At 66.7% G+C, this 11824-nt stretch overlaps 1 protein-coding gene and 1 long non-coding RNA gene across 2 annotated transcripts in view; one reads left to right on the top strand and one right to left on the bottom strand.

Annotated features, from left to right (window-relative positions):
• Window positions 1-1318: 1318 nt before the first annotated feature.
• LOC119713092 (uncharacterized) lies at window positions 1319-2536 on the bottom strand. Its single transcript, XR_005259954.2, has 2 exons — window positions 2200-2536; window positions 1319-1799 (listed from the first exon to the last, which is right to left on the bottom strand). It is a non-coding gene; the product is annotated as an uncharacterized lncRNA (long non-coding RNA).
• Window positions 2537-3121: 585 nt separating this feature from the next.
• The window catches only part of NIBAN2 (niban apoptosis regulator 2), a 25099-nt gene continuing 16396 nt past the window's right edge, over window positions 3122-11824 (top strand). The window contains exon 1 of the mRNA XM_038164945.2: window positions 3122-3302. Within this exon, the coding sequence (XP_038020873.2) occupies window positions 3248-3302 (55 nt within the window). The 5' untranslated portion in view covers window positions 3122-3247. The remainder of the gene's footprint in view (window positions 3303-11824) is intronic.

Here is an 11824-nt window from a genome sequence, read left to right as displayed (position 1 = left end):
ATAAATCCTTACTGCGCCAACAGCCTCCCAGGTGCAGTGCCTGCAATGACTCTATGGGTACTGAGGGCAGGGGGGGACCGGGAACAGCCTGCTCTGGGTGCTCTGCGGGGGCACAAACCGGGCTTTACACCATGAAAAGCAAGAGTGGGGCAGCGGGGGGTTTGTCCCCGTGGGTACTGAGCAGGTGAAGCCGACGAACCTCGGGAGGGGCAGGTTTGGTTTGAGCGCAGTCGGGATCAAACCCTCACAGCTCAGCGCTGATATTCCTGAACTGCCCCCTCGCTGGCATCAATCGAGGCCTTGGGATCGCCCAGGAGCATGTGCCGGGGCCTGGAGGTGGAGGAGGCGTCAGCAGCGCTCTGCTGTGGGTGTCACACGTGGCTCCGGGGCTTTGCCAGCTCGGGGACTGTCCCCAGCAGCTGGCTGGCACCGGGAGCACATTTGTCCTCCCCGGCTGTATTCAGAGGGAAATCCTTCCTTTCGGAGCTCTTTCGTCCAACAGATAATTCAGGCAGCTCCAGACAGATAAGCATTATTTACATCCGCTCAGAGGGATGTAATTAGCTGCCATGATTAGACTTTATCGTGGTGCCGTTTTTAAAGATCTGTCTCGAACCGGAGGGAGCTGCAGGGGCGCAGCGCGGGGCCGGGCTTGCCGAAGCCCTGTGAGCATCACCCATCGCCTGGCTCCCTCGGGGTGCTGCCACCCACCCAGAGCTCCCCTTGCACCCACAGGGGGCCGGATTCAACCCCATCCTCTGGTGCTTACTGGGGTGTACTGGGTGTCCTGGGGGGCCGGGAAGGGAAGAGCAGTCAGGGCTGTGCCTTGCCTGGCCACCGTGGGATGGGGCTCAGTGTTTTGGTGGTCCCAGTGCCCCCCAGCTGGGCGGCAGGAGGGGCAGGACACCTCTCCCCATCCCTTTCCACAGCAGAGCCACAGGAGCAGAGGAAGCCCGGAGCAGACGTGCGTGCCGGGACAATTTCCTCCGCAGACAGGAACGCGCCGAGAGGAGCTCCAAGTGATGGCACCGCGCGGCTCCGAGCCCGCAGACGCTTCCCGCGGTGACAAAGGGCTCCCCGAAACACCAGCTACCCCGGACCCCCTGGGGTATCACAGCCGAGTGCCTGCCACCCAGAGCACAGCCATGGCACAACCACGACCCACGGGGCCGGGATGCCGGGCTGGTTTTCGGGAGGTTTGTGGAGACAGAAATGCCCTTTGTGTCCGTGCTGCGGCCTCCAGCCGCCGTTTGCACGCTACGTCTGCGTGCGACAAATATAGCCTTCCTGTCTGCACATCAACAATATCAATGCGTGCTATTTTTTAGCTTTTAATTATTATTTTTCCACTCAGGGAAATACGTCAGCAAGCAGGGCAGACAGGTAGGGCTCGGTGCGTGGTGCCGCGGTGCCCACACGGATTGATTTGTCAGAAGTAAATATTTCCGAGCGTTTTGTTGGTCTGTTTAGCAGGACTCTGCGTGCACCGCTGAAATTATATTCCCCACATTTCTCCTTTACAGAGGAGCGAGGCTCGGCTTCTAACAGTGCCGGTGCCGTGGGTGGATATTTACGTGTTTACGGTTCGGGGGCGATGCGTTGCCCCCCCCCGGGAGCCACCCAGCCCCTGCACAGCCCCAGGAGCTCCGCTTTGCAAATGAACCCAGAGCCAGACTCCTCCGGGAGCAGCGCTGGGGAAGGCGTTTCAAAGCCTCCCGTGGAAGGATTCTCTGCTGAAAACGAGATTTCGCCGAAGCTCAGTTTCCCAGGAGAATCCCTCAGCTTCAGCAACATTTTGGCTGGGGAGACAAGCCGAAAACGAGTGTGTTGGTGAAGTGCTCGTACGGGGCATTTCTGAGAGAAAGGTGAGCCTTTTGGGGCTGAAATGCCTTTCAAGGCCGAGGATAAGAAATAAGTGAAGGGGGAAAGGGCGGATGTTGAAAATGTTGGCTGGGGAGGCAGCACGGGGGGGACAGAGCCGATGGCCCCCCAGGTGCCAGCACCGGGCGGTGGGGAGAGGTGGCAGGGAGAGGTTTGGGCACCCTCCTGTCCTCCTCCCCGTCCCGCGGCCGGCCCCGAGGAGCTATTTCGGGCAGGGTAAACAGGATGGCTCACACACACCGCCACCTCCTCTCCTCCCACCCTCCTTCCTCCAGGAGAAGCCTCACGGCCCAGCGATGCCGCCCGGCCGTGGCCCACCTCGGCCTGGGCTCGGCCTCCACGGCGCTTCGGCCTTCCCCACCTCCTCCTCTTCCTCCCCCAGGAGCCCGCCGGGGCCGTTTCCGCCTCGCCTGCTGCTGTGGGGAGGCAGCGGAGGAGCCGCGGCCCCGGCGCTGGAAGGAGGAGCTTTCCCAACGCTTCCTCCATCTGCCTGGCTCCCCCTGCTCCTCACGCCGCCACAGCCCAGGCCCCGGCCGCTCGGTGGCCGCCATCCCCGGCCGTGTGCGAGCCCTGCAGGCAGTGCCGGGCCCAGAGGGGCTCCACTTGAGCCTCTGCTCCCAAACCACAGCGGCAGTGATGCCAGCTCCCTCTTGTCTCCCCGCAGCACGCAGCCACCCTGCCTGTACCCCATGGCCGTGGAGCCTCCCCGCTCCCCATCCCAGCCTCCTGCCCGGCAAAGGAGGCTGAGGGACCCCCATGGCCGCCCTCCTGCACCCCAGCAGGGCCTGGCACCGCCCGGCACACCTCGCCTCAGAGCTGGCGGCAGCTCAAGGCTGAGGTTTACGAGGAGCTGGGCGTGAGCGCGCAGGTAGCAAGGGAGGCGCGGGTGTTGCAATCGGCCTCTGAGGCAACGTCGGGGAGCCGAGGCCGGTGCCAGGAGGGACCCGTTCGGCTGGCGCCAGAGCCCGCGGGGGCTGGCACGGGGCCCGCTCTGTGTGTGTGTGTGTGTGTGTGTGTGCTGGGGAGGCCACGGGGGGAGGAGAAGGGGGCTGAACGCCCCCAGCACCCTGCCCCGGGCTGAGCTCCCAGGCAGCAAATGAAGGCTGCTAATTAATGCCGGGCGCCCAAACCCAAAAAGGGGGAGGCTGGGGGCTGAGGGAGAGGGCTGGGTGGTGAGGAAGGGAAGGGCAGGGCAGGGAGGGGAAGGGCAGGGAGGGGAAGGGAAAAGAGAGGAGGGGAGAGGAGGGGAGGGAGTGGCCGGGGGCGGCTCCGCAGAGCCGGGGCTGCTGCCATGGGGCTCCGCAGCTCCTGAGCGCCCGTCCCCGGGCACGGCTCCGCAGCGCGCCCCCCGCAGCGCCCCGGCGCCATGGGCGATGTGCTCTCCACTCACCTGGACGAGGGCCGCCGGCAGCACATCGCAGGTGAGCCCCCCCCCCAACCCCCCCAAAAAAAAGTCACCCCCCCAACCCCCCCAACCTCCTCCTGCACTCAGTGGGGGACTGAGATTCCCCCCCTCCTTCCCACTCCGGGTCCCCCTCCCCTCCCCATTCCCACCCGATAACTTTTACCCGGCTTTATTTCAACTTTTTTCACTTTTTTTTAACCCCTACGCACCGCCTTGCATGTCTCCCCCTCCACGTCCTGCCTGTCCCCCCTGCCTGCTTTTATTATTTTTATTATTTTTTTTTTTTTTTGGGTGGGTGGGGGGCAGGACCCCCAAAGTGCCTGCCCGCGCCCCAGTAGAAGGCTGGGCTGTGCGGGGTGTCCCTGCTGGCTTTGGGGACGGGGTCGGGGGCTGAGCCCAGTAGGGCAGGGGGGGCACAGCGATGCTGGCACACCAGGCTGTCAGCACGGCCACCGAGGGTTTTGCTGGTGCCGGGCTCGCAGAGAAACTTTCCCCTCCCTGGCAGTGCTGGGGGGGGTCCCAGAGGCTCCAGGAGGTGGGGGGAGGACTGGGGGGAGCCCCGCTGGCAGGGACGGGGCAGGGTGACAATGTGGCCATTGAGAGCCCCGGCGGCTGTGCCGAGCGTGCGATGCCCGATTCGTGCCGCCCGGCGCGGGGCGGTGGCCTCTGTACAAGCGTGGGGCTGTCTGGGGCTGCCTGCGGGGACTTTTGTGACCCCCAGAGCTGGGGTCACCCCCTCCCCACCCCTGGGGGTGCCGTGCCTCGCTCTGCTCCAGCTGGGGCTGGGGTCTGGCTCTTTGCTCCCTGAGGTCGACCTCCCAGCCCCGTGGCGCTCAGACAAGCAAAAAAAAAACCTCTCCAACCCCCTCCCAAGCACCGGCACCGTGCACCCCACAAAGCCCCCCCCAGCCAGCTGGCACGGAGGAGCCTGGCTTCACGTGGGACCCCGCGTGGTGGCACGGCTCGAGGCCCCGGGAGGCTTCAGGGCTGTCTCTGTGCCCCACCATCGCTCTGTATTTTCCTACGTGCGCGGCTCTGGAGCTGGGGGGACCCGAGGGCTGCCGGCGGAGCCCGTCCTGCCTGCCAGGCCCCGCGGCCGGCTCGCAGGAATGCTTACGTGGTATGCGGCTCAGCAGGACGCCAGCAGGTTTGCGAGCTTTGAAGCAGAGCTCGTAATGAGCTGTGGGTTTGCACGTCGCGAGGCTCGGCGCAGCCGGTTGGCGACGGGGGCTCGGGGCTTTGCGCTGCGCCGGGGCTCGCTCCGTGACCCCAAAGCACGTCCCGCATTGCCAGAGCACATCCCCACCGCCTTTATCCCAAAGAGCACGAGGAGGAGAAGCCCGGCCGAGTGCCCAGGCAGCAGTCTGGCTCTGCTGGGCATGAGCAGGGCGTTGGCGAGGCGAGGCAGAGCGCCTGCGCCCGGCGGGGACCCAGCGCTGTGCCGGTGGGTTTCAGCCCACACTGGGGGGTCTGGGGGCTGTAGGGGATTTTTCATGGATCCGTGCAATAGAGCTCGTGCTCATACGTGTCCTGCCCATGCTACAGCTCTGAAGTTTCGGGGTGAAAGAGGGGGAACTGCACCTGCCCTGGGGCACCCCCAGGAGGGGCTGGGGTCCGCCGGTGTCACCGAGCACCCCCTGTGCTTTAGGTCCGGGCTCGTGGTGGGGTGGGAAACCTGGCGAGCTGGGAGGGGCCGCAACCCGGCAGGCAAGGCACGACTTGCTGTCAGGCATGCAAAGCAACTCGGCGGGGAAAGCTCAGGGTTTTCCTGCTAGCTCGGCCTGCTCGCTGCTGCTGCCGGCACCCGGAGCCGGGGAGGGGGCTGCGGGCTCTGGGTGGGGGCAGCGCGGGCACGAGCAGCTGGGATGGGGGCTCCATGGGCTCCTCCTTTGCTCTGCTCCTCCTGCAGCCCACCTGCACCGGTGGGATCGGTGGGACCGTGCAGGCTGGGCGTGCAGCAAGCCCTGCAGTAGCAGGGAGGTGACAGCCTGCGCCAGATCCGTCCTCCCTGAGCATCCGCAGGTGGGCTCGAGGCAGGAGGAAGGTGGCAGTCCCCTCTTCCTAGGGACCTGGGGTGTAAAAAGCCACGCTGAGAGGGTGCTGAGGCTGCTGCCAATGTCTCGTGGAGGTCATGAGCTGGGTGAGTGCGACGTGCGTGTTGGCAGCTCAGGACTGGGGGCTCTCTGGCTCGGGGGCAGGGGGTGCTGGTGGGGCTCCCCCGGTCTCCTGCAGCTGGAGCAGCCGTGCAGGGGGCACCGGGCTGCCTGGGGATGCTGTCCTGGTGCCAGCAGGGCAAGCTGGGGCTGTGCTGACACCGGGGTGGATTTCGGGCAGCTACTGCCTCTGTCTCCCTCAGGTCTCTGCAGCCCCATGCTGGGGAGCTGTGCCGGTGGGGGAACCGGTAAGGGCTTCCTTCTGCTGCCTTCCCTTAGGACATCGTCCCGGCCTGACTCACCCAAGCTTGTTTGTCAACACCCTCTGGCTGCCTTCCTCCTCCTCCTCCTCTTCCTCCCCTCTGTGGGTGGGGACTTGTTCCCGTCCTGCTGCACGGGCTGGAGCTGGGACCGCGTCCCCGCTCCTTGCGCAAGGGCACCCAGCGTGGGCACCGTCAGCAATGGGGACATGAAGACAGTGGGGTGGGGGGTCACAGAAAAGGTTCTCAGGTTGGAAAGCCTCCTGAGGGCACCCAGCCCAACCTCTGGGGCTCCTGGCAAGGAAGGGATGGCGCTGGCTGAGCCGCGGGGCTCTGTGTCCCTTGTGCCCTACTGATCCGGCACGAGGTCCTCGGTACCCAGCGGCACAGGAGGGGTGCCCTGGGTGAAGCTCTCCTTTGTACCCAAATAACTCATCCCCACGAGTCCCTTCTCCAGAGGGGTTCGTGTTGGTGGGCACGGGGCTGAGCTGAGGCAGGAGGCGGGTGCCTGCGTGGGGCTGGGGTCCTGGCACCCTGCAGAGCCCCCGGGGAGGCGGGCGGCAGCACCGGGAGGGTCCTGGCGAGCTCATGCCTTGCTCTGGCAGCTCGGGGGAGTTGCCAGCTCATTAATTGCTAAATAAAGCAGCTGTTAATTTGGGGAGGGGCCAGATGGGACTTCCTGCAGACACCAGCCCACGCAGCTGGGGCGGAGGTGACAGGAGCCCTGCCGGTGCTGCCGGACCTGCAGTTTTCTGGCTCAGCGAGGGCTGCCGGGCACTGGGAGCTGCTGGGGGGCACGAGCAGGAGGAGCCTGCACTGGCTCAGCCTGGAGGCTCGAGCCCTCGCCTCGCCCCAGGGCTTGGGGCATCCAAACCCGGCCGAGCTGCGGTGCCCCGGGTGCCGAGGTGTGCGGCGGAGCCGGGGAGGTCGGGAGGTTTCTGGTAACTCGGTGCGTGGCTTCTTCCCTCGCAGAGGAAATCCCTCCCCTGGCATGTCGGGGCCGCACGCCAGCAGGGATCGGCTGCTTCTGGCGTGCTGGGGCTCACCCGCAGCTGTCGTGTCGGGGCACGGGGCTGCTCGGAGCCAGCGTGTCGGGGCACGGGACAGCTCTGGCTGCGGGGGGCCTCCGGGGCCGGCAGGCAGCAGGAGCCCTCCCGGCCTCGGGGACAGGAGCTGAGCCTGGATTGCAGCCGAGAGCTCTCCTCGGGTCCTCGGATCAGGCCCAAATCCTCCCCTGGGTCCCAGCTCTGCAATCAGCCACCCCTGCTCCCATTGCAGCGACCGAGCACAGCCAAGAGCTGGCGTCTCCCCAGCATCTGCCTCCCTCCTGCCCCCAGATCCCTGCGGGGGTCCCAGCCACAGCTCTGCCACTGCAGAGGTGACACACGGTGACACACGTCACCGAGACAGCCAGAGCCCCCTTCCCATCCCTCCTACAGTAGCCTCTGCCCGGCTGCAGGATCCCGAGGCAGTGCCACAGGGGGCTCCTCGCTGCCCTCACCCCCCGGGCGAGGCTGGCACCCCAAATCTGGCTGTGCCCCATGGAGAGCCCGGTGCCGGGGGAGCCAAGGGGAGGAAAGGCCGGAGCAGGGCTGCTAATTGCGAGCAGATTTCCTGCGGAGCTGCTCAAGGACGGAGCGGGAGAGGAAGGAGCCAAACTCCACCTTTTCCCCCTTTTCCAAGGGAGAGGGCAGCGGTGTTCAGCGAGGGTCCCCGCTGTGCTGGGGGGGCACCGTGCCCGTCCCCCTGCCCCTGCCAGGATCTGTCCCTGGACACTCAAACCCCTCTGCTGGGGGTGCTCCAGCCCCTGAGCTGTCCCCATGGAGGTGGCAGGGGCCACAGGGCAGAAGCTGCTGCCTGGGGCACGGGGACAAATCCTGGCTCCCTCTCCCCATTGCCAGCGCTGCCCAGTGCCGTGCGTGATGCCCGTTGGGGGTGTCCCCAATGAAGGGACGTGCCCCAAAGCTGGGTGACCCCAGTGTCACTGTGTGGGGTGGCCAAGGGCAGCACCCTGAGCCCTGCTGCTACTCCTGGCCGGGCCCTGGGCTGAGCACCACCTCCCTCGCTGCGGGGCCAGGCGGGTGCCCCACTGTGCCCCACTGTGCCCCACTGCGCTCCGTGGGCCGTGGGGGCGCGGAGGAGCCGGCGCGGGCAGGGCATAGGAAACTCTCCAGCCGCAGGGACAGAGCCCAGAACAGGCTGAGGGCTGTTTTGTTCAAATACCTCTTTTTTTCTTCCTTTTTTTTTTTTTTTTTTTCCCTTCCCTTTGACGTACATAAAAGCCTTTGTTCGGTCTCCTCCCCCGGTGCTGGATTGGGTTTCCCGCTGGCACGGGGAGCGGGCCAGCTCCGGCTCTTCTCCCTGGGGCTGGGCGAGGGGCAGGAGGGGGCCACCTGCTCATGTCCCCGGGTGGGCACTGCCACCTGCAGAAGGGACCACCGGGACGTCCCCAAACGAGAACCATCCACCTCCTGCCATCCCCAGCACCTGGAGACACTCGGAAGATGAGTGGGGACGCCTGCGTTTGGGCAGGTCCCTTTACCCCAGGGACCCCGGGACCCTCCTGACCCCACGGAGCTGTCGGGTGGCTCCCAGGTGCCACCAGACCCTGTGTGGGTGCCCGGGGGGTGCTGCGAGCAGCACCGTGTGCATGGTGGTGACTCAGCCCCGGCCGGGGTTGCGCCACGCTGGAATGACTCCGATCCCAAAAGGCTGGTGCTGGTGGCGCAGCAGCGTGGGGAGGGGCGAGGTGAGGTCCTGTCCCAGCCCCTCGTGCCCCAGACAGGCACTGGTGGGACTGGGAACCCTGCGTGGGGACAGCCAGGCTGTCAGTGAGCGCGGTTACCTCTGGTGGTGGCCTTTATCCTGGTCCTGGTGCCCAGTGGATGGCAGGACGTGGGGCTGGGACCTGGGCACGTTGCCTTGGGGCAGCAGCAGCGTGGAAAGGGGTGATTTGAGGGGGCTGCTGGGCCCCCACCCACCTCCCCACTGGCAGCAGGGGCCCGGATCCATCAGGGTGGGAGGGGGTCTCTCCTGCCCCAGCACACGGGGGCTGCTCGGGGCAGGGCAGGCGCTGCGCACGCCTTTGGTGCTGCAGCCCTGGGCCCATCTCATCCACCAGCGCCTTTCCCAAGACACGCAGGGGCCCTGGCCGGGCCCTGGCCGCTGTTTGTTATTCAAATGCACATTCCTTACACGCAGCCGGAGCAGCCCAGTTCCTGGGCAGCAGCGGGAGGCAGGCGGCCGTGGGGCGGAAAAACGCAGCTCCCACCAAAAAACACGGCTCCCAGCAGGGCGCTGAGCCCTCCCCATCGGGCTGGCTGCCCCCTGGGGCTCCTCAGCATGGTTGGGGGGCACGGATAGAGCAAGGGGCTTGGTTCGACCCCTGCAGACCCCCAGTGCTTCGACCGTGCACAAGGAGGGGACGCGAGGCAGGGGTGGTGCAAGCCCCTCGCCGCCCTAAATCCCACGGTGCCCCACGGCGTCCAGCAGGCCGCTCCTAGGCCGTGCTTAGCTCGCCGTTTCGGTCTCTCCCCCGTGGGTTTGTGGTGTGCTGGGGCTCGTCCTGCGGACAGGCTCGGCGCAGGTTTGTTTGCTTTGAGCTGGGAGCGCCGCTGGGAAAGCACCCGGCTGGGCGCGGCGCTGCGAGGGACGGGGAGGGCACAGCCTCCGCGGGGACAGCACCGGGCTGGGGGGGAAACCAAGGGACAGGGGGTGCCGTGCCACGGCCCTGGGGACCTTGGGGACCTTGGGGACCTTGGGGACCTTGGGGAGAGCGGCAGCACCGCCGGCACTGGGGAAGTGGGGAGGTGGCTCTAGGACAGCCGCGTCCCCGCGGGCAGCGCGCCGTGCCGCGTTTTGGTGGCTTTGGCTCCCTGGGCACCACGGGTGCTGCTCCCCCGGGGGCTGAGCACGAGCCAGCAGGGCCCTGAGCCCAGCTCCTTTCCCCTCTGAGGCCGTGCTGCCTCATCCCTTCCCGCTGCTCAGCCCCCGTCCTTCTCACCCTTCCCGAGAAGCGCGTTGAGTCAGCGGGGGAGCAGGGCTGAGCTCAGTGCCGGCGCTGCCAGCGAGGGAGCGCACGCGGGGGCTGGGTGCACCCCTGCGGCCCTGCTTCGTCCTGCGCTGGGTCGCCTCGTGTGGTTTTTAGGGTACTCGTTACCCCCCCAAAAAATACTCCACGTGGTTTGAGAGCCCGTCCCGCCGGGGTTATCGGCACGGGGCTTGTCGGAGCGCGGAGCCGTGCAGCCCGGTGATAGAGCGAACAAAGGGCTGGGGAGGGCAGCCCCCGCCTTCTGGTTGTTCCCCAGCTGGCTCCGGATAAACTTAATCTAAATCCTGATAATGCCCTCCAGCAGAAAAAGGCTGGGGGGGGGGGGGAGGAGGGCTGGCCGGGTGCCCTAGGGCTGAGGGCGCAGGGCCGGAGGTGTCCCAACACCCCCACCTGCCTGGGCTGGTGTCAGCTCCCCTGCTCCAGGAGAGGGGGAGGCGGCCGTGCGGGGTGATTTCAGCAGGTGAGACCCCCTCACATTGCTCCTGGGGGGCACCCCTGGCCCTGCTTAGGGTCCTTAGGGCTGGCGGTGATGCCGTGGGGCGCGGGCACGCACTTGAGGTCTGCGTGTTGGTGCCTCTTCCCCGGCTCAGCACGGAGCCCCGGCCTCCTCTTGCACCATCCCTTGGGTGCCGTTGTCCTGGGGCTGCTCTGTGCTGAAAGCTCGTTTTGGACATGATCCTGCCCTGCCCCGTGCCCAGCTGCAAGCCAGAGGTCAGTGCTGGTGGCACAGCGGGGTGCTCGGTGCCCGGGGGGGGCCACCCCATGCCTGGGGGCTGTGCCCTGCTCCCCCCTGCCCTGCTTGGAAGCTGCAGGGGCTGCTCAGGGGATGCTGTTGGCTAAGGTCTGGCTCAGCACCCGGTCCCTGCAGTGCTGTGCACCTCGTACCCGGGGTGCCATGCACCCTGCCCTTGGTTGTGCTGCGCACCCCATATCCCCAGGGTGCACCCCATATCCCTGCTGTGCACCCCATGGTGCTGAGCACCCCTCTGGAGGGATGCCCAGACGCACTGGCTGCGTACCACCAGGATTTGGGGCAAGGAAATGTGCCCAAAGCGCAGCGAGGCACCTCTGGGCATGTTTGTACCACGGTGCGGGACCCATGGAGCAGCGGGGGGTGACCTGGGCCCCCTATTTACCCTTCCAACACCTCCCTGCGGTGTCCCCCGATGGACCCCCGGCCAGGGGGGGCCCCCATTGTCCCGCAGGAAGGGTCGGGGCGGTGGGACAGGACGCGCGGGCAGGGCGGCGTGGGAAAGCCGTGGTGGGGACAGCCCCAGCTGCCGGCAGCCCCGTCCACACCCGGGGGGCCGCTGGTGGGCGAGGGGGGGCCCGGCGGCTGCTCGGGCTTTGTTTGTGCGGCTGCAGGCGGCTTCCGTCCATTCTTTGTCCATTCTTCGCCGTGGAGGTGGAAGCTGCCGGGGTTGGGGACGTCCCTGTCACCCGCCCGGCAGCCTGCGCTCCCCCGCTCGTTAACCATTTACCGGCTAAATTAGCAATTAACTCCTGCCCCTGCAGCCTGCCTGCGCCATGGCCGGGCTTGCACGTGGTGATCACGGGTCCCCCGCCACCAGGATGTCCCTCAGGCCACTGCCACCACCGTGGGGGCTTTGCCGGGTTGGGGACACCACCGAGGGGACCGCCGGGCTCTGCGCTGTGCCGGGGCTTTCCTTGGGCTGCTGCTGACTCAGCCGTGTGCGGGGAGGCAGCCAGGAGAGCTGTCGTCACCGTGCGGGGGACACGGCTCAGCTGGCCCAGGGCGCGGGCTCAATGAGCCTTTTTGTCTCTTTTTTTAAAATTTTTTATATCATTTTTAACCCCGTGCCTCCGTGTTCCGTGCTCCCCGCGGCTGCTCCCGCTCCTCCTCGCAGCTGGGGGGCTCGGGGGAGGCTGGGATCCCACGGGCACAGCCCGGCCCCCCCCCCGGATAAGATCAGGGAGGGCGGCTGCGGTCCCTGAAGGATGCATCAGCCGTGAGGGATGTGGGGCTCCGGGCTTGCAAAACGGGATGTGGGCTGCAGGGAGGTTTTGGGGCAGTGCTAACCCTAACCCGCATTTGTCAGCCTGTGTGTGTGCG

Source organism: Anas platyrhynchos, chromosome 18 (assembly GCF_047663525.1).
Source record: "Anas platyrhynchos isolate ZD024472 breed Pekin duck chromosome 18, IASCAAS_PekinDuck_T2T, whole genome shotgun sequence".
Classification (NCBI taxonomy): domain Eukaryota; kingdom Metazoa; phylum Chordata; class Aves; order Anseriformes; family Anatidae; genus Anas; species Anas platyrhynchos.
The sequence above is the reverse complement of the archived record's forward strand: the minus strand, read 5'-3'. Positions and strand labels throughout refer to the sequence as shown.